Source organism: Physella acuta, unplaced genomic scaffold (genome assembly GCF_028476545.2).
Source record: "Physella acuta isolate Inbredline_101_S28 unplaced genomic scaffold, ASM2847654v3 ptg001253l, whole genome shotgun sequence".
NCBI lineage: Eukaryota > Metazoa > Mollusca > Gastropoda > Physidae > Physella > Physella acuta.
Window position 1 is genome coordinate 32,150 of NW_026732768.1, and position 22,822 is coordinate 54,971.

Consider the following 22,822-nt stretch of genomic DNA (forward strand, 5'->3'; position numbering starts at 1 on the left):
ACTACCTTAAATACTTTGATAATTCAAAACTAAAAACCATTTATTTATTTGTTATTGGTAAGTGTTGTTTAAAAAACATTAACATGCATTTAATAGAATTAAAAGTAAAATGATCAACTTTTAAAGTATTCTCCTACACTATCTTAACACTCTCCCATTTTTACATTAATATTTACCAAAAACAAAATTTGAGTTGACCTCAAAAAAATAAAAAAATAAAAATAAAGATAATCAGTTCAGGTTGTTGGCTCATCGATTTAATCAAATACGACAGCTGCACCTGACTCGGAAATAAGTTGGAAATAACTAATTAAAACTTTATTAGCACCATTAAACAGACTTAACTCGTAAACTGATTAAAGAACTAATTACAGGTTGACAGGTAATACTTAATTGTGTTGGAGGAAATACCCTTAAAAAATCAAGAACGAAGCAGAAATAAAAACTGTCTTGTTTGGTTGTTGAACTAAGGAATATAAAAATGTATATCAACAAACAGTACAATCAAAGGCATAGCGAGGGGTGAGGTGGTGGGGGGAGGGGGGCAAAGAAAGGGTGCTGACCGCACCGTGTGACATAATTTAGAGGAGGTGACACCAGTGTTTCTTCCAGACTTTTTTCTCCGGGGGGGCACTTGAAATCTTCGGGGGGGCGGTAAACTTTCTTCGGGGGGGCGGACACTGTTAAAAGTATATATTTTCTATATAAATTATATAAATTTCATTTCGTTCGGGGGGGCGGTAAAAATTTTTCGGGGGGGCTTCGCCCCCCCGAAGAGATGCCTGGAAGAAACTCTGGGTGACACCAAGGCAAGAAATAGAAAAATATCTACACGTTGCCTTAGGGAATAATGTTTTGTTGTGAATCGAAATAATTTATATGTCAATCCCAGTCTCTGATGGGTGGGGGGGGGGGGGGGGGGGAGTGACACCAAATTGTATAATTTACTACAAAAACAATGATTTTTTAAAATGGAATTAATAAATGTTAGCGGTAGGTCCCTAAATGCTTTTTCTATATGAATTAATATGTTTACACGAATTGACGCCATTTGACAAAAATTTGGGTGGTGCGTCCAAATACAAAATTTACCTAAGTGGATTGGATTGAAACCGCATAGAAAATTTACAAATCTGCATATTATTGATCAAGCTAATTATCATACAACAGCCTACGATTGTGTAAGTGTGTGTATTTGTACGTGTGTGTGTACGTGTGTGATACCAATAGAACAATAGCTGCACATTTGATTGTGCGTAAGTAATTTAGCCTTGTGTCGGTGTTCCTATGTTTTTACATTTTGTATAATAATAAAATGTATGCTAGCCTATCGTTATCAGGGTGTCAACGTTTATGTCGCCATTACCTAGTGAAAACCACATTGTTCGCAGTTTTACTCCCGGTTTATTTAATAAATTGTCTTTAATTACCGAAAATACTAAAACGTCAAATATATTCACTCTATTTTATAGTCCGAAAATAAACAAACAATCAGGAGTTTATTACCATATTAGTTTTAATTACACTATGCATTATTTTTAAAATATTTAATGGGCTTTTCAATGCAGATAAAAAAGAGGCTATCAACTTTAGCTGGCCAATCAAATACGAACACGGTACTGACTTGAATTTGTACTTATGTAAAGTTTGCCCAAGACTAGCACATGATACGTGACCTGTCTCTGAAACGGTCAAGTTTTCTTGCCTAGTAGCTTGTATGGGAGAACAATTCTATTAAGGTAAAAGTAACAGTTAAAGTAGAATTCCCCTGAATATATTTTTCAGGAATGTTACAAGGAAACTATTCATAAAGTGTATCTGATTTATGTTAAAGTACAAATATTCATATAATATTTATATTATAATTTAACCGTTACAGAAATAAATGCTTATTAATGTATCTTAAGTTATGTTACAGTAAAAACATTAACACAATTTTTTTAAAGCTATATTACAGGAAAAACATTTATAAAATTTATCTTAAATTATGACACAGTAAAGATATTCATAAAAGTTACTTATCTTATATTATGTTACAGTAAAGATATTCATAAAATGTATCTTAATTTATGTTGTTATAAAATATTCATGATATTTATCTTCGGTTTTAAGTTTCTGATGCACATTTAGATAAATAAATTCTAATCTGGATTTCGTAAGTTTGACAACGATCGAAGCTAGGATTTAGAGTTTTAAATACATCTAAAATTTACACACTGTAACAAAACTATGTTTGTACAATCTATATTATTTTTAGCGCAATTTCCATTCTGGAGAATTGCGTTTATTAAGTCGTCATTTCTGGATGTATGAATGAATGAATGAATGGATGGATGGATGTGTGTCCGCAGCTTTAAGTCGTATCTCCTCCTCAACGAAGCAATATCGAGGACTAGTTCCAACAGCAAGTATGTTAAGCAAGTTACGAGGACGAACATAGGCCATAAAAATTCCGGGTTTCTTTCATGGATTTCCCGAAAAAGCAAAAAAACCTCGAAAAAATGCAGTTTTTGGCCCATATCTCGGCAACCAGACTTAGCGACTTGAAACATGTACCAATCGATTCCTGCTATAATTTAGAACAATATTGCCGAAGAAAGTTTTCAAAAATATCCTTTCGTTCGGTCACAAAATTTTTTTTTAATTAATTAAAATTTGGACCGAATTAGTAGGCGTTTATCCAACCACACGACACGCGTCATCACGTTCAATAGCTGCGCCATCACGTTCAATGGCTGCGTCATCACGTTCAGTAGCTAGGCGCGCAATGGTTTTTAGTCATGTAACTCTATTGTAAATAAAACATGTATTTTAACCAATGGTTTTACTAACCCTGCTCTTGATTTACGCTACGACAGAGCTATTTTTAGATAACGTAAGGAAATTGCGCTAAAATTGTCACTAGACTTTTTAATTACCTTGTTTTAAACAGCTTTCGTACTCACACAAACTCACACAAAAGAGAAAGTCCTAGAGAGTTCTTTACGTCTCTGTAACCATAACATAAGGTAGGAACTTAATTTTGATAGATTGTAATATAATATACACAATAATGTTGTTATTTTAATATTAATTAATACTTAACTATTAGTTAAGTATACATCTAAAATTTACACAATGAAACAAAACTATGTTTGTACAATCTATATTATTTTTTTAAACATATAAAGCAATGTATCTCTGTTATTCTGTCTGTCTATTAGTGTATTACTTCACCTTTCATCCAATCGCCATAAAAGTTTGGGAATTTATTGAGAATACTCATGGAGAAGTTTCTGTTAAGACTTTCATGCAGCACGCACTGGGCGGTTGTGTGGGCAAACCCGTGCTCTCGACAAGTAGGATCCAAAAAAATACCGCGCAGCATTTTTTTTTTACATTAAAATAATTTTGTTTTAAAAAACAAGGTCATGAGTCTGAGAAAATAGAATTGGTAAAGCACTGTTGAAACCCTCATAAAATATTACGTTATAGTTTCTTATGGACCACAGCAACACGCGGACGGGCACGCTAGTTTAAATTTTTATTTTTATTTTATTTTAAATACTTCCTGAGTGATCCATGTTTTTACTAGTATTAAAATGTTTTATAAATAATTTACTATAAAATAAAAACAACATAACATGGCATTATAATAAAATGCTGCAATTAATCACTAAAAATGTAAAGTTTTGATTTGTGCTCTTTACACTGCAGGTTTGATTGGTTAGATTCTTAAACACCCAAGCCCTGAAAATGTTAAAAATAACTATCCTGAAAAATGTGCTTGCTTTCTTCGTGATTGCTATATTGCCGCTAACGGATGCAGGTAACACAATAATCATATATATATATATATATATATATATATATATATATATATATATATATATATATATATATATATATAGGGTAAAGGAGGGCGTTAAGAGCCACACTTTTTAGTTAGCACCTGTACATTTTTAAAGATTTCTACTAATCTAAGAATTTTTTAGTATTGAAAATATGGCAAAATTATTCTAACATATCTTACACAATATAAAAATAATAACAAAGTCTATTAAATATACTTTAAATGGGTTTAATTGAAAATTTATTGTCATACCCCCGAAATCAGCATTTGGGGTGAAAGGAGCCGGGCAATGGGGCAATAAGCATTATCTCCTAGTTTAGACTAACTCCTCAATAAAAATAATTAATTTCTAACTCCAAAATAGTTAATGCTGTGTACACACACTTTAACTGATACTAGCTATCACTAGGCCCCAATGGGCCCAGTCTACAATTGATACAATTACAGGTGTACATAGGGCCTAAAGTCAAGTAGTTTACAGTAAGCACATTAGTGTGCCTAGTGTGTAGCTAGTATACTAGTGTGTAGCTGTCCAGAGTTAACATTCTTGTATGTAAAAAGGGTTGGTACTAACTAATCTGCCTTAATGCTTTCCCCTGATAAGCCATGTGTGCTATACATTACATAACATGACATGGAGGTGAGAAATGTTGAGGGGAGAGCAGTGGTACTGGTTTCCCCTTTGTTCTCCTTGCTGGACCCTGAGGGCCATAAATTACATAAGGAGATGCTATCTCTGGTTGGCTGAGATCTAAGAACTAAGTCCATGCTACCTACAAAGAGATAAGTTTTATGGTGGGTTAGATACAGGTGGGGGCTGGGTATCATGGGGGTGAGAAATTGTGAGGGGAGAGCAGTGGTACTGGTTTCCCCTTTTTTTCTCCTTGCTGGACCCTGAGGGCCATAAATTACATAAGGAGATGCTATCTCTGGTTGGCTGAGATCTAAGAACTTAGTCCATGTTACCCACAAAGAGATGAAGTTTAATGGTGGGTTAGATCATGGAGGTGAGAAATTGTGAGGGGACAGCAGTGGTACTGATTCCTCTTTGGTCTCCACCCTGCTAGACCATGAAGGTCATATGTTACATAACATGCCACCACAGATTGTCTGAGATCTGTAACTGTAATCCATGTTACCTACAAAGAGATGAAGTTTTATGGTGGACCAGAAACTGGTGGGGGCTGGGTATCATGGGGGTAAGAAATTGTAAGGGGGGAGCAGTGGTATTAATGTGTCTGTTTACTTCCATGCTGGACCATGAGGGTCATAAATTACATAACATACCACCCCAGATTGGCTGAGACCTAAGAACATTTATTCCTGTTACCTACAAAGAGATTAGAAGTTTTATGGTTGGTTAGAAACAGGTATGTATTGCCCCTTAGTACTCATACCATTTTAAAAATTACCTTGCTAACATGAGATGACTGAATTTTTACTTTTTAGCAGGTTAGAATAGTATTTCTATCATTTAGACACAAGTCTGTTTAATAATTAATACATTTTGTGTTAACTATTCCTATACCAGTGTTATATTCAGTGGTCTAATAAATGAGAAACTTGCACATAGGGTTTCAAGAGCCACATAACAGTATCTGTTATAACTTTTCTAAACAGGCAAGCTAGTGAACAAAATTAATGTATTCATGTAGATTTAGTTATTATCTAACAAATAAAACCATTATGGTAATGATCAGTCAAGTTTTACTCTGATAATGATAAAAACTTTATAGCATGGTAAAATGGGACTAATGTCGGCCATTTTGTTTTGGCACCAATAATCACTGTGCAAAAAAAATTCACCAAAATAAAACTATTCTAGCCATAGCTATAAAAATAGTGTTAAAATGTACAACAACCAATACTCTAATACAGGAACAAAGAATGGGCTTGAAAAACTCATTTGGTTTATTACAAAGTGAAGTTTCCCAAGTTATGTCTATTTGGAAAAAAAGTTCACAAAATGGTTTTATGGAGATGAGAAATTTTAGGGAAAGAGCAGTGGGATTAAATCTTGTCTCATCCTCTCCCTATTAGACCAAGTGGGTCATAAATTACCTAAAATGAATCCTCTGCTTCTCTGTTATCAAAGAACAGCAGTGGTTGTTACCTCAGAAGTAGATTAGCAGTGTTATTGGGGGTTTTGTGGGGGTGGGGTGTTGATTGGGGCTTAATACCACACGGCTCTTAACGCCCTCCTTTACCCTATATATATATATATATATATATATATATATATATATATATATATATATATATATATATATATATATATATATATATATATATGTATATATATATTCTATATATATATATTCACTTAACATTGTATTTTCTGTGTATTCGCATGTATATATGTATTCACATAAATTTTTTTTTTTTCAGGATGTTCTTAATTATGTTTTTAAACTACGCGCTTTAGACTGAACATCAACGTTTAAAGTTTAACGCAAGGGGTCTCCAAACTTTTCAGCCCGAGGGCCGATTTAACTATCAAATATCAGAGTTTCTTCCAGGCATCTCTTTTGGTTTCGAATCTTACCCCCCCCCCCCCCCCCCCCGAAGAACCCTTATCCCCCTACCCCCTCCCCCAACGAAATATAATTTAAAGATATAATCCATACAAATTTCAAGTGCCCTCCCCCTCCCCCTGGAGAAAAAGTCTGAAAGAAATACTGTCGGGTGCCTAGCACACTCGAGGTCCAAGTTTCTTCTCAAATTATTCTTCATGTATTTTATTTTTGAAAATGCTTGTTCACACAGGTACGTTGTTCCAGAATTTGAAAGGTACTTTAATGCAGACGTTTTGACACACCCGCGCTTCTGTAAACTTGTCTCCAAACGAGGTCATTTGCTTGCAATTCAATGACCTCCACTTGCAGTTCATCTGGGCAAATGGCCACATCAGCTTCAAATGGGTTTAAAACAGTCTCACTTCTTCTGCCTTTAATCCAAGTCAGAAAACCGCTATGAAACTGCATATGGAGGTCCATGATGATCTCGCATTGAAATGACGTGGGGAACTCAGCTGTTGCTTCAGCCATGAAGACTTTGTACTGCTGAAAGTGCGCCAAGTTTTGGGCCTGTATTAGTTACAAAAACAATACGTTTGTATCTGAATGCCTTTCTTTGGGTCTATAGACCAGAAACTAGATTTTACTCTCCTTGTAGTTTTAGGTTCAGAAAATTTAAATGATTAGCTATGTCAGCAGTATAAGCCAATTTCTATACCCACTCTTCATCAGACATTAATGGCGGTGGCTTGGCTTTACTTGCCAGGAGGTCACCTATTTCCTTTCTTAACTTAAATACTCTGCCCAGAACTTCCCCCCAAACTTAGCTATCTTACTGCTGTGTAAAATAGTAAATGTTGCGATACTGTGAACTTATGTACCTTATTAATTAAGCAGCTTCACCGCGAGATTCAGCATTGTCCATATATTTAGCACGCAAAGTTTGCTAGGGAATATTACATTGCAGGGACATTGGTTGTAGAATTTTTTTCTTATTCTCGTGTCAAACCAAGCATTTCTTTACGCCACTCATGTACTTTCCTCCTTCAACAGTCAGGTAACTGAGGTTAGTCCAGTCCAAGTTAAAAATCAGCAAATGTTGTTTTAACTCACTGAATATATCCTCTCCGGTAACGTTGCCATACATGCTATGTAGGGAAGCCAGCTCTTGTGTTATTTTCATGTCTTCCATCCACACCTAAAATGATGTTGAGAGGTGGAACATGTTTTCACACATGTCTACTACACGGAGGGAAATGGTATTTGCCCCCAGAACTACATTTACATTTTTAAAAAAAATTTCTGGGTAAAGGGCTTGTGCCACACCCAACAAATATTTTTTGCGTGGAAAAGAAAATATCCGCGGGCCGGATGAGAGGGCTTCGCAGGCCGCATTCGGCCAGCGGACCGTAGTTTGGAGACCCCTATACATCAAACTTTAATTTATAGGAAAATTAGTAACATAGCGAAAAATTCATTTTTACAACGTTTAAATAGGCTAAAACCTTTTTAGCTTTTATGGGTATACAAAATTTGTAATCTCATTATTATAATTTAACATAATCAATAGCATAATATGTACAATATTTAAAGTTCGAACTGACTTAATTTATTTACAAAAGTTGTGCTAATTTGTGACATGCTTTTTACTTTCTCATATTTACAAAGTATAGAAAAAGTCTTGTAATCGTGCAAAAAAAAAAATCGAGATTTTGCAAATCTCGACGTTTTACACCTCCCTGAGTCGGAAAAACCCACAAACACACACACACGCACACGCACACACACCACACACAGCCCCATATACACATACGCCCTTACACACACACGCAAACAAACACTCACACCACAAACACATACCACACACAACACCCACACCCCCCACTCACAACACACACACACACAAATACACACACATCTATAAATACACACATTTGTAGGCTCTTTTATAATAATTTGCTTGATCGAATGATACACAAATCTGTGGACGTTCTTTTTGGTGCCACCCCCCCCTTTTTTTTTGTCAAATGGCGTCCATTCCTTTAAACCCACCTAGAAAAATCATTTTTGGGCTTAACACTGACAGCTATTAATTTAATTGCGAAAATCTTTGTGTCTGTAGTAAATTATAAAATATGGTGTCACCCTCACCCGTCACACAGTCTTGGATTGATATATAAGTTATTACGATTCTCAACAAAACCATTTTCCTTGGGAAATTTTTTTTTTTTTGGATGTAACACCTTCCCCCCTCCCCCCCCCCTTATTCTGTGCTCAGATAATACTAATGATGTTTCTCTATAGTTGTTATTGATACTGCTGGATATAACTGGTTTACGTCATGGTGTCGTCGTCCCCCCCCCCCCCCCCCACCCTTTTGTCGGGGCTTGTCAAATTTGCTCTTAAAAGTCTACTTAATTCTAGTTAATCAGTTATTTAACTGGAATGATAATGAAATTTCGGTCCGCATCCCCAGTTGCCACCTCGCTAGTCCTCTGATATATATATATATATATATATATATATATATATATATATATATATATATATATATATATATAATTGTTGCGATGAGTTGAGGACAGGAAGTCAGATGAAGTACGGAAGTATTCTAATTTAAAGTTAGTATTTAAAAGAACACGATGAAAATCGAGAACGTTGGAACATTATATTAAATTAAACATAATTACAACCTACATACTTCATACTAAATATTTTTTTTTTGCTGTGTTATAAATATTAATATATACTACATACACTCTTTTTTACATTTAATTAATCGTAAGTTGATTTGCAATCTTGGAATATTTAATACATAAAAGTATTAACAAATTCTATGCAAATATTCATTTGTGTCATTTTTCCTGTGACATTTTTTCCTGTGACATTTTTTTCCTGCGAATTTTATCCTGTGACATTTTTTCTGTTTTTTTTCCTGTTTTTTTTTCTGTGACTTTTTTTTCCCGACAATCATCTAAAATACAATGTGTGTATGGTGTTTCCCAAGATGATTCCGGATGCCCTAGCAAGAAATGGGTTTTTTTCAATGGCATATGCTACAAGGTCAGCAAGGAAGAGAGAACTTGGCCAGACGCAAAATCTGTTTGCGAAGAGCTTGATGGAAACTTGATGCAATTTTTCAACGAAGGCGTCGTTAAAAAAATACCAATCAAGGTAAAACTCTTGCAGATTTTTTAGCGCAATTTCCATTCTGGAGAATTGCGTTTATTAACCCGTCATTTCTGGATGTATGAATGTATGAATGAATGGATGGATGGATGGATGTGTGTCCGCAGCTTTAAGTCGTATCTCCTCCTCAACGAAGCAATATCGATGACTAGTTCCAAAAGCAATTATGTTAAGCAAGTTACGAGGATGAACATAGGCCATAAAAATTCCGGGTTTCTTTCATGGATTTCCCGGAAAAGCCAAATAACCTAAAAAAAAGCAGTTTTTGGCCCATATCTCGGCAACAAGACCACTTAGCGACTTGAAACATGTACCAATCGATTCCTGCCATAATTTAGAACAATATTGCCGAAGAAAGTTTTCAAAAATATCCTTTCGTTCGGTCACAAAATTTTGTTTTGAATTAATTAAAATTTGGACCCAATTAGTAAGCATTTTATGCAACCACACCACACGCGTCATCACGTTCAATAGCTGCGCCATCACGTTCAATGGCTGCGACGTCACGTTCGGTAGCTGGGCGCGATATGGTTTTTAGTCATGTTACTCTATTGTAAATAAAACATGTAAAATACTGAAAAAAAATTAATAAAAAACGTTTTAATAACTAACCAATGGTTTTACTAACCCTGCTCTTGATTTACGCTACGACAGAGCTATTTTTAGATAACACAAGGAAATTGCGCTAAAATTGTCACTAGACTTTTTTTAATTACTTGTTTTTAGTATCACTCACCTCTTGGTATTTACATTTTTAAATGTGTATTTTAGGTAATATATTGTATTATCGATATGTACGTAAATGAATTTGTATTTGTGTCATGTGCGTATGGTGTAATTGTATTAATAATATTTGCGAATAGTGTATTTGTATTTCTGCTATGTGTGTTCTACGTATTTGTAATTCTGCTATGTGTGTTCAGTGTAATTGTATTTCTGATAAGAGCGTAGAGTGAAATTATATTTTCTATTAGTGCCTACAGTGTATTTGCCTGAGGATTTATCCAAATTTAACAATCACAGTCTTAGAGGCCAGATAGTGAAAATGGTGATTAGAGTTAATGTTAATAAAACATAATTACGTCCAGAGGCGTAGCGAGGGGGGGGGGCGGGGGGTGCGGATCGCACCGGGTGACACCCAGTAGCGTACGCAGGGGGGGGGGGAGCAGGGGGAGCGGCCGCTCCCCCTCTGGCCATTTTCAGCAAAGTGGCGCCTTTTTGAAAACTTTTTAAACTCAAAGTTTTAAACAATGATATTTGTTAAAAATATTTTTTTGGTCGGCACATCTATGTAAATCACAAGATTTCTTTTCACGCAGCAATTAAGCATTATTGTACTAGTCTAGTAGTGTCTACGTTTACAACACGTATTAACAACTGCATCAGTTTGCCATTCTAAAAATAACCATTACGATGCATTGCAATGTTTAAAAAACCTATACGTGTAGTATCACTTGGCAAGAGGGGTGTTTAGTTTAAGGCAACTGTATAATGTATTTGCTTACGAATAATTGAATTAGAAATGTTATACATAAAACTTCACACATAATTACTTTATATACACAGTTTGAATCGTGTGATTAATTTTTTAAAAATTACAATACAGAAACAAACACAACTGATGTGGCACCTCTATTTAAATTTACTTATGAGCAAACTGCGTAGTGGTGGGGGAATTTTGACAAGGTCAACAACGTCATCACGATGAAGTAGTAGAATTCTTACAGTGTGGGCGATAGTGATTAAGATTACAAATTATATGAAACAGTTACAACCCCCCTCCCCCATGGACCCCTTTGTAAAAAAAATATTTTCATAATACCACTGCTACTTATTTAAGTCTATTTTTGTAATATATATTTGTGTAATATATGTTTGTGTAATATATATGTATGTTTAGAACAGTCATCTAAAAACTGACGCTATGTTCACTCTGAGTTGGTTATCTCCCCCCCCCCCCCCACACACACCTCACCACCACAATTGTGTAGAGCGACATTAATGTCACACCTAGGTATACACTGGGTTGGATAATTGACTTAAAGTGACCGGACAGTGGTGAATGAGGTTCAACCCACCTCCCCCCTCCCCCCCCCCCAACCCACCCCGAACAGATCTGTTAAATACATGTAGAAAAACGATGTACCAAAGTACCATGCCGCCAGAAAATTAGCTTTTTAAACGTAAAACTCTGTGAATATTGTTTTTGCAATTACCAGTAAAAAGGTGTGTGATCAATACAGTGATCTAACCTATACCTATCACTATATTAAAAAATGATCTTTAAAGAACACAAAGAAGCAGTAGTTAATTTTAAAAAATATAATCTATACTAAAAGCCCGACGAATAGTTAAATGTTGGCTGTTATTTCGAACGTTTTCCTATTATATCGAAAAGCTTGGTTATATACCAACTCTGATTTTAAAAACTTTCATTATGCTGTGATACTTTAGCATTTTATGATAACGATATATTAAATTCTGATTATAGACAAAAACATTTTGTAAACACGAATAGTGTTAAACAATTTCATTATATTCTAAAGTAATTATTTATTTGTTTTGACATTTATAATTAAATGTATAGATAGATACATATTTATATTAAGAGAGTGATTATTTCCCCTATTTCACTTGTCTTAAATAATTTCCCAGGAATTATTATGTAAGAAATTATTTTTACAAGAATTACAAAACAGATTGTGTTACGTTCATTGTTTTTGTTGTAGCGTGTGTATATTTTGTTTTGTTTAGATTGATACAATTGTTGTTTTGTCGGCCTACATTGTGTGTTTTTTCTTATTTCTTCAGAGTGCTACTTTCAATTTCTTTTACATCATAGCGAAGTAATGGCATACATCTAGTAATTATATATATATATACATATATATATATATATATATATATATATATATATATATATATATATATATATATATATATATATATATATTATACACGTATATAGAACGTGTTAAAAATTCGGCGCCTTTTTTTGTTCTTTTCGCTCCCCCTACAACGAAAACCTGGATACGCCTCTGGTGACACCATTTAGAGGGGGGTGACACCAAGGCAAAAAAATAGCAAAATATATAGAGAAAAACTTGAGGGGGGTGGGTGCAAATAGGAAGTTTGAGGGGGGGTGCAAATCTAAAATTTAGGGGGGGGGGTGCAAATCGAAAATTTGAAAGTCTGTCCCCGGGAAGGGTCGCTACGCCTCTGGGGTTGACACCATTAAGTGCCGCACCGGGTGACACCCGACCTCGCTACGCCACTGATTACGTCTTAAAGCTTTAACATGTATACTAGCGTTTAAATCAAAGGATCTATTAAGATATTTAATTAGAACTTGTGGAAAGAAAGATACTCAAGCTATGAAACTGTGAAGTGTGTATAGAAAAAAGTTCTTATTAGCCTTCCGATGTTTTTTGTGTACGTGAAATTTATATTATTTATATTATTCATTTTCATTCGAAACATCAAATCTAATTTTAAATTCTGTGAAAACATTGTAATAGTCTTATTATCTTTATGCGGGTATCGGTATTTTATATTTCATCATAGTTCTTTTTATATTGGGCTTTCATAAACTTGTACATACGAGCCAAACAAATTACTTTTATTACACATACTCTTGAAGTGATGGTTGACAGGGCACGGTGGGTAAGACTTTATTTCAATATCACCGAGAAAGAAATTCTTACTTTTACAAGGTTCTTTACTTTCAGAATATCAAACACGTATGGATAGGTTTACATAAACCAGACCCTAAGAAGAACGAATGGAGGTTTGCATTTTTTAACCAATCTTTCACTAAATCTAGATCTACATTTTATAATGTCGTCAAATTTTGTTTAGAGAATTCCTCCAATGTAGTCACTTTCCCCGAATCTCGCTGTGCTATATATATATATTCATGTAGGCCTATATATATATATATATCTATATATACGCAACACATATATTATATACCCCATATATATATTACTGTACCCCCCAATATATATATATATATATATATATATATATATATATATATATATATATATATATATATATATATATATATATATATATATATATATATATATATAAAATATATGTATATATGAATATATATATATATATATATATATATATATAAATAAAATATATGTATATATGAATATATATATATATATATATATATATATATATATATATATATATATATATATATATATATATATATATATATACACACATATATATATATATATATATATATATATATATATATATATATATATATATATATATATATATATATATATATATATGGTTCCATGACAAATGATCTCAGGACAAATGATCTCAGACAAAATATCTCAGACAAAATATCTCACGGACAAATGATCTCAGGACAAATGATCTCAGGACAAATGATCTCAAGGACAAATGATCTCACGGACAAAAGATACCAGGACAAAATATATCAGGACAAATGATATCATGGACAAATGATCTCAGACAAAATATCTCAGACAAAATATCTCACAGAGAAATTTTAATAGTATTTACGATGATTTTAGTTGAACTCTTTTTATTGACCGTTAATATGGTTTTGTTTACTTTGTTTACGTATAATAATTGTGAATAAAATGAATTAGTGAAACCTAACAAACCATCAAAAGGTGTATTAAGCAATTGTAGTAGCATTTGATTTGAAAAAGTAAAAATTAAAACAAACTTACTGTTTTAGCCTGAATGGTATAATAAATGATAATGTATAAAACAAATGAAGTAACGGTAGCTATACAACATTAATGTTCATAACACGCGAAATATCTTTCAAAATGTGAATGGGTCTGAAGGTTCGTAACGTTAAATTATTGTTTTTATTACATCATCAACGCAGACATAACGTGTAAGTTTCGTTTCTGGCAGGTACATCGTTATGATCACACCTCTCCAATACTATGTGATCATCTATTGTGTGAGCTCTTGCTCGACATGTCCTAATTTCACATTTCCAAATCTCTTTGCCTGCTTATGGCAAACATAAATTCACCAGAAACTAATGTCCTAATACCGTTCTGCTAGGTAACGAACGAGACCATAGCAAAGCAATCACCATTAATACTGCTTTGTTTGATGCACACTACAACATACTTAGCTCCGCGATGACCGCTGTCGTTTAAATAAGCATTAGTCACCTGATTACTAAGGTGTGACCGACGCATAACAATGGACTTTATATGCTAGTCGTATTGTCCATGGAGGGCGGATGTCTTTCCCTTAAGGCATGTCTCTACCATCAAAGCGGGCTGCCACCTTGATACGAAGGTGTTTCTCTATTGTTATTTCATCCTCTTTGATCTAGTTTCGTCCACCTGACATGGTTGGATTGTCTCACATTTGTCAAGCACACCTACGCTATCGTTCGAAATTATTTCTTGGTATACTATATTACTAATACTAACCTTAAAATGTTTAGTGCAATATGACTATTTTCTACGGCAAACATTTCTTACAATTATTATATAGGCCTATAAACAATATTAAACATAGTAAACAAAACCATAAGACAGTCAACAACAAAAAATCAGATCAATTAAAATCACCCAATACACTATTAAAATTTAGGCGTGAGATATTTTGTCTGAGATATTTTGTCTGAGATCAATTGTCCGTGGTATCATTTGTCTTGATATATTTTGTCCTGGTATCTTTTGTCCGTGAGATCATTTGTCCTTGAGATCATTTGTCCTGAGATCATTTGTCCTGAGATCCTTTGTCTTGAGATCATTTGTCCGTGAGATATTTTGTCTGAGATATTTTGTCTGAGATCATTTGTCCTGAGATCATTTGTCCTGTCACCATATATATATATATATATATATATATATGCGGGTATCGGTAGCCCTTTGTGGTGGTGCGAATATGGATATTGACGAAAATGAAGTTACGTTAAAAAAAAAGTCCACCAGACAGCACTCCTCCCCGAACACAGGGCGTCATCTAATCCTGCTACGCCACGGTGACTAATTTTATTTATTCAGCGCACCGCGCTGCGCGTATACCCGTGTTTCGCCACGACGTGGATATGTTTATTTCCTCAGGGTTTACCGCGCCAAGCGGGTCCCCGCATTGGGGCGAATAATCCTTGAACGCACCGCGCTGCGCGTGTGTCGGTATCCTTAGAGTTTACCGGGCTGCGCGCTTCACTACGGTGTGGATATGGATATTACCCCTAACTACAAACGCTTTTACACAAACGCTTTTACCCGTGCTTCGCTAAGATGTGCATATGGATATTACCTCAGAGTTTATCGCGCTGCGCGCGGACGAGGGCGAGTATTCCTTCAGCGCATCGCGCTGCGCACGGGTGTCGGTAGCACTTTGTTGTGGTAAAAAAAATATTAAGCCGACGCCTTCCAGAACGTCCGCCCAGACATCTCTCCTCCCTGAGCCCAAGGCGTCACCTAAACCGCCGTCGAACACCACGTTTTCCCGGCCGTCTGCGCCCGGGAGAGACTTCCAAAATATATAGCGATGACCGAATGACTGACACACTACCAGCAGCCTTATATTATAGATAATATATATATATATATATATATATATATATATATATATATATATATATATATATATAAAATATATATAATATATTATAGATAATATATATATATATATATATATATATATATATATATATATATATATATATATATAAAATATATATATATATAATATATATATATATATATATATATATATATATATATATATATATATATATATATATATGGGAAAACATTTAATATATCGACACATACAGAGATATATAGGTACATACTATAACCCAGAGTGAAATAATCTTATTAGCGATGGTTTAACTTTCACAGTTGGAGTGATGGGTCTGAAGCCACTTTTTTCAAGTGGGATGTCGGTCAGCCTCAGAATGAAGGAGAAAGCTGTGCAGCAGCTCTTACCTTAGGTACTTTTTAATATAAAATCTGGATTATTTTGAGGCAAACTTTATTGAAATAATAGTGCAGATTTTTAAACATCTGAGTGTTTATATTTATTCCAATGTAGTATGTTATGAGTTTATATATATATATATATATATATATATATATATATATATATATATATATATATATATATATATATATATATATATATATATATATATATATATATATATAAATAATTATTGTTGTATACAATATTACACAATTAAACAATACGCTTTAATACACTTTCTTATGGGTTACTTAAGCGTATTTGTTTTACAGTTACACAATCAAGGTAGAAAAAAGGAAGAAAACAGTTAAGTCAGTATGTAACGGCTTTTAGCCGTTAAGTTTCATTACGTTAACTGTTTATAATTCAAAACTGCAGGTTAGAATGAGCTTTTAAATTCTTTCTATCCAGGCGCCTGGGGCGGCACCCCGCCCCATCTAGCTACGCTTCTGTACCCCTCTGTAAATAGCCCTGTTGTTATTCAATCCTTCTAGAAAATACATTTTACTCATAATATTTGAGAGAGGCTGGTATTTTATAAAATGACTAAACATTCCATACAACTGATAAAAAGGGACTAGATAATGCAAAATAGACGTTCTATTAGATAACCCGCATAGTGCAGATTAAGTTCCAAATAATCATAGATATTACAACATGACAACTTGTCTGCTTTTTTAATTCACGAAATTTTAATTCACATTAATTACTAATCACTATAGGATTAGTATCATTATTATAACGATAGCGGCTTACAAACATCATGTACCTACTCATGTCTGAGATATCCAGCTAAATTTAAAAAATCGTATATAGTCCCACCGATTTGAGGTCTTATAGGTCCTTTTGCAATATATATATATATATATATATATATATATATATATATATATATATATATATATATATATATATATATATATATATATATATATATATATATATATATATATATATATATATATATATATATATATATATATATATATATATATATTACGGTCAAAGCCTGAAGTCGGTCAATGTGCGCATTGGCAGGCCAATGCGCGCATATATATCGCCTCCAATTGACCGGTCAAAGTCCGAAACTTTGCATGATTTCGGTCTTTGGCCGGCCAATCCTCGAACTTGTCATGGTGGACCGGCCAAACTCTGAAATAGCTCTTGGGGTTTGTATTGATTTTTCCTCAGTGCCAACTGACGACAAATAAGAGCAGTTTTTCGTGAAGAATTGAAAACTCACTTCTAGAATACAGTTGTTTTAGAACATCATGTTCCGTTCCTAGCTTGTAGAAAGCGCCCTCGACGCTCATTACAAGTGAAATGACGCTATTGGGATCACCGCGACCTCTGTCAACATCTGGTATACGGATGCCTACATTTTCACCCACTTCAGCTTGTTTAAATTTTGTATTTGATTTTTAAGCATCGTAGCACCTTGAGTTTGCAAGCTAGTATGAGCTGCTGACCTATTGTTACACAATCTGCAGGTAATATTTCTTCCGTACCCTTGGTCTGCTTCATTGGGTATTCCGCAAATAGCATGGACATCGTTGCCACAGGATCCACAATAATGAGCTGCACTACAATTTTTTCATGGAGGAGGCTGTCACATACAGTTGTAGCCCATATATGGAAACTAACATGGATTTAATTATTTTTTTCTTTTGACAGCCATCTGCTATGTCTGTCTCATGGTCTGACGGCCCTTTTGGTCCATGTCGCCTTGCATATAAAATGGTATACAAACAAGAGCTAAACAACACGTTACTCACAATGAAACCGCACACAGAATAATAAAAACGCGATCACAAATTAGTCTAGATAGAACATTGAGCAGGTCATCCCGGCCAGTGCGCACATTGGCCGGCTAATGCGGGCTTTGGCCGCACTTCGGGCTTTGACCGTTACATATATATATATATATATATATATATATATATATATATATATATATATATATATATATATATATATATATATATATATATATATATATATATTGAATTTTAAATAGCATGCGTGAGATATAAATGTGTATCACCACTTTGATTAGTTTAAACATTTGTATTTCAAATTACATCCGAAATGTTTTTTAAAGGCAATAATAACATGTATATGGTCTTGTCATTTCACAGGCAAATGGCATGATTACCCGTGCTCCGCAAAGTTCAAATTTGTCTGCCAGAAAGAGTCTTCTTTTTAGTACATCAAGCTCCGACGAAAGTTCGACCAATTGAATTTTGAGTAAATTGTCTGTTTCAATGGACATTTGTTTAAAGGTTTACAGTGGTAAATAAATTAAGCTCTATTTGCAAGTGTAGTCGAAGTTTCGATCCAAAGATCATTTGATGCTGAAAGAAATAAAAATAAGAAAAAAAAGAAGTGTTTAGAAATTCGTTCATATGGGGTGGATGATATAAGACCGACAAATAAAATTGCCCATCCCTCGCTTTAGGGGTGATTGTGTCATTAGTTTTTGATGCATTTCAGAAAATGATTATCATAAAGAGATTCTGTTCCTTATTATTCAAAGAAATCAATATTTTAACAGACAAAAAACATATATGCTGAGGTGTGCTTTCTTTTTTAGATGTATACTAGACTACCCGTTATCTAGTTAGATAACTGTGGGTTTCGGGGGTCATCCATAAATGACATCACGTCAGTCAGCACTTATCATCGCAAAATAACCAGACCCCACATTCAAAAAGAGGTTTTTTATATTTAAAAAACTCTACTAAACTCTACTTTACCTGCCCAGTGTCCCGCCAAGTCTCAGACATGTTTGAATAAAAAAAAAACGATTCCGGCCGAGCATGGCTCTGACCACACTATCCATTCATATGCTAAGAACATAGAAACAGGTGAACTCTACTTCACCTGCCCTGTGCTCCGCGAGGTCCTAATAGTCAAACTTATCATTCACATATAGGCCTTAAGAAAAAAAAATAATTGAAAACATTGTCGTAAAACGAAAATAAATCCTTGTACTATTACATAATTTATTTTTCTAAACTTTGATAACTAATGTGATTAATCTACCTATGAATATATCAATAAATTAATTAAAGGCTTTAAATTAGTTTGTAATTAACAGTGTGTTTAAGAAGGAACAATATTTACCATCCAAAATCCTATTTTACAGCTCTACACATAATGCAGATTCTCCCCAATAACAAATCAGAAAAACAATAAAAAAAATGATTTATCAAACGTCACTATTCAGTAAAAATTAATGTGGTTAATCTACCTATGAATAAATCAATAAATAATTAACGTCTTTAAATAAATTTGTGATTAACAGTATGTCTGAAAAGAAAAACTGTTCTCTACCCGCATACTATTTTACAGCTCTCTATATAGCGTAGATTTTCTACAGTACGATATCAGACAAAAAAAAAACAAAACAAACAAAAAAATAAATATTCAAACATGTAAACAAACTTGAGTTTTAGTAGTATATATATAGATGATAAAGAAGCCATTTGGACCTGGTTGAACACACGGCGATTGAAGTAGATTTCACCGATTTCTGTGACCTCAGCACTATGCACAGCCGAAATCGAAGTTTTTCATTTGTATGATCATAAAACTGTATTTTAAACACATTACTTTATTATTTCTTATATTCTTAAAACAAAATGGACAAATATCCAAAAGTGCAAGAAACTCATTATGAGAGAATTTTAGTGATAAACACACTCTTTAGAAACACAAATCAAAGACACGTTTTGTAGAATAAAAACATTTTTATTATTACTGTCAAGGTTATTGCGAGCGACTCTAAAAGATTATTTAAGGGTTTTGTACACAAGTTATCACAGTCCATCAATATTTGCCAAAAACAAAATTTGAGTTGACCTCAAAAAAAAAAAGAAAAAATCAGTTCAGGTTGTTCGCTCATCGATTTAATAAAATACGACAGCTGCACCTGACTCGGTAATAAATTGGAGATAACTAATTAAAACTTTATTAGCACCATTAAAAGGACTTAACTCGTAAACTGAGTAAAGACCTAATTACAGGTTGACAGGTAATTAAAGAAAGCAAAATAGTCGTTAAGTCATCATTAAAAAGTCATCAAGTCATCAGTAGTAAGTCATATAGTCGTCAAGTCATGAGGAGAAAGCCAAATAACCACCAAGTCACCAGTAGGAAGCCAAACAGCCATCAAGTCATCAGTAGCAAGCAAAATAGTCGTCAAGTCATCGTTAGCAAGCAAAATAGTCGTCAAGTCATCGTTAGCAAGCAAAATAGTCGTCAAGTCATCAAAAGAAAAGCAAAATAGTCGTCAAGTCATCAGTAGAAAACCAAAAAGTCGTCAAGTCATCAGTAGAAAGTCATATAGTCGTCAAGTCATGAGGAGAAAGCCAAATAACCGCCAAGTCACCAGTAAGAAGCCAAAAAGCCATCAAGTCATCAATAGCAAGCAAATTAGTCGTCAAGTCATCAGCAGTAAGTCAAATAGCCGTAAATTCATCGTTAGCAGGCAAAATAGTCGTCAAGTCATCGTTAGCAAGCAAAATAGTCGTCAAGTCATCAAAAGAAAGCAAAATAGTCGTTAAGTCATCATTAAAAAGTGTGTTGGAGGAAATACCATAAAAAATCAAGAACGAAGCAGAAATAAAAACTGTCTTATTTGGTTGTTGAACTAAGGAATATAAAAATGTATATCAACAAACAGTATAATCAGAGGCGTAGTGAGGGGGTGAGGTGGGGGGGGGGGAAGAACGGGTGCTGACCGCACCGTGTGACATAATTTAGAGGAGGTGACACCAAGGCAAGAAATAGCAAAATAGCTACACGTTGCCTAAGGGAAAAATGTTTTGTTGTGAATCGAAATAATTTATATGTCAATCCCAGTTTGTGATGGGTGGGGGGGGGGGGTGTGCCACCAAATTGTATAATTTATTACAAAAACAATGATTTTTTAAAATGGAATTAATAAATGTTAGAGTTAGGACCCTAAATGCTTTTTGTATGTGAATTAATATGTTTACACGAATTGACGCCATTTGACAAAAATTTGGGTTGTGTCTCCAAATACAAAATTCACCGAAGTGGATTGGATTGAAACCACATAGAAAATTTACAAATCTGCATATTATTGATCAAGCAAATTATCATACAACAGCCTACGATTGTGTAAGTATGTGTATTTGTACGTGTGTGTGTGTACGTGTGTGATACCAATAGAACAATAGCTGCACATTTGATTGTGCGTAAGTAATTTAGCCGTGTGTCGGTGTTCCTACGTTTTTACATTTTGTTAATAATAAAATGTATGTTAGCTTATCAATATCAGCGTGTCATCGTTTATGTCGCCATTACCTCGTGAAAACTAAATTGGTTTGCATTTTAAATAAATTGTCTTTAATTACCGAAAATACTAAAACGTCAAATACATTCAATCCATTTTATAGTCCGAAAATAAACAAACCATCTGCAGTTTATAACCATATTAATTTTAATTACACTATGCATTATTTTTAAAATATTTAATGGGCTTTTCAATGCAGATAAAAAAGAGGCTATCAACTTTAGCTGGCCAATCAAAAACGAACACGTTACTGACTTGAATTTGAACTTATATAAAGCTTGACCAAGACAAGCACATGATACATAGCCTGTCTCTGAAACGGTAAGTTTTCTTGCATAGTAGTTAGCATGGGAGAACAATTCTATTATGGAAATGTAACAGTTAAAGTAGATTTCACCTGGATATATTTTTCAGGAATGTTACAAGAAAACTATTCATAAAATTTATCGTATTTATGTTAAAGTACAAATATTCATATAATATTTATATTATAATTTAACCGTTACAGAAATAAATGCTTATTAATTTATCTTAAGATATGTTACAGTAAAAAACATTCATAAAATTTTTCTAAAATTATGTTACAGTAAAAACATTCATGAAATTCATTTTAAATTCCGTCACAGTAAAGATATTAATAAAAGTTACTTATATTATGTTATGGTAAAGATATTCATAAAATGTATCTTAATTTATGTTGTTATAAAATACGAGAAAAATGGCCCGTTGAGGAAGGATACAACGGGCGCTAGGTTGATAGTGCTGTCTATTTTCTCTAAACTAAAACCAACTACCCCCCAAACATGTCTACCGTCCCATTCAACGAAATATAATTATATACTTTTCCCAGTGTCCGCCCCTCCCAGAAAATTCTACCCCCGCCCCCGAAAATTTCAATTACCCCCACCCCTCTCCGAGGAGGAAAAAAGTCTGAAAGAAACACTGGTC

General features: G+C 33.8%; 1 protein-coding gene across 5 annotated transcripts in view; it reads left to right on the plus strand.

Moving 5' to 3' along the window:
- Nucleotides 1-1,572: 1,572 nt before the first annotated feature.
- The window catches only part of LOC131957651 (C-type lectin), a 30,894-nt gene continuing 9,644 nt past the window's right edge, over nucleotides 1,573-22,822 (plus strand). The window contains exons 1-6 of one of the 5 annotated variants that reach the window (XM_059322388.1): nucleotides 1,573-1,690; nucleotides 3,697-3,808; nucleotides 9,356-9,522; nucleotides 13,266-13,324; nucleotides 16,428-16,519; nucleotides 18,690-18,943. In XM_059322388.1, coding sequence (XP_059178371.1) covers nucleotides 3,736-3,808; nucleotides 9,356-9,522; nucleotides 13,266-13,324; nucleotides 16,428-16,519; nucleotides 18,690-18,757 — 459 coding nt within the window. In that variant the 5' untranslated portion in view covers nucleotides 1,573-1,690; nucleotides 3,697-3,735 and the 3' untranslated portion in view covers nucleotides 18,758-18,943. Of the gene's footprint in view, nucleotides 1,691-1,721; nucleotides 1,740-2,932; nucleotides 3,009-3,696; nucleotides 3,809-9,355; nucleotides 9,523-13,265; nucleotides 13,325-16,427; nucleotides 16,520-18,689; nucleotides 18,944-22,073; nucleotides 22,196-22,822 lie in introns of those variants that run through there. The other 4 variants (XM_059322389.1, XM_059322387.1, XM_059322384.1 and 1 more) reach the window with 4 other exon arrangements.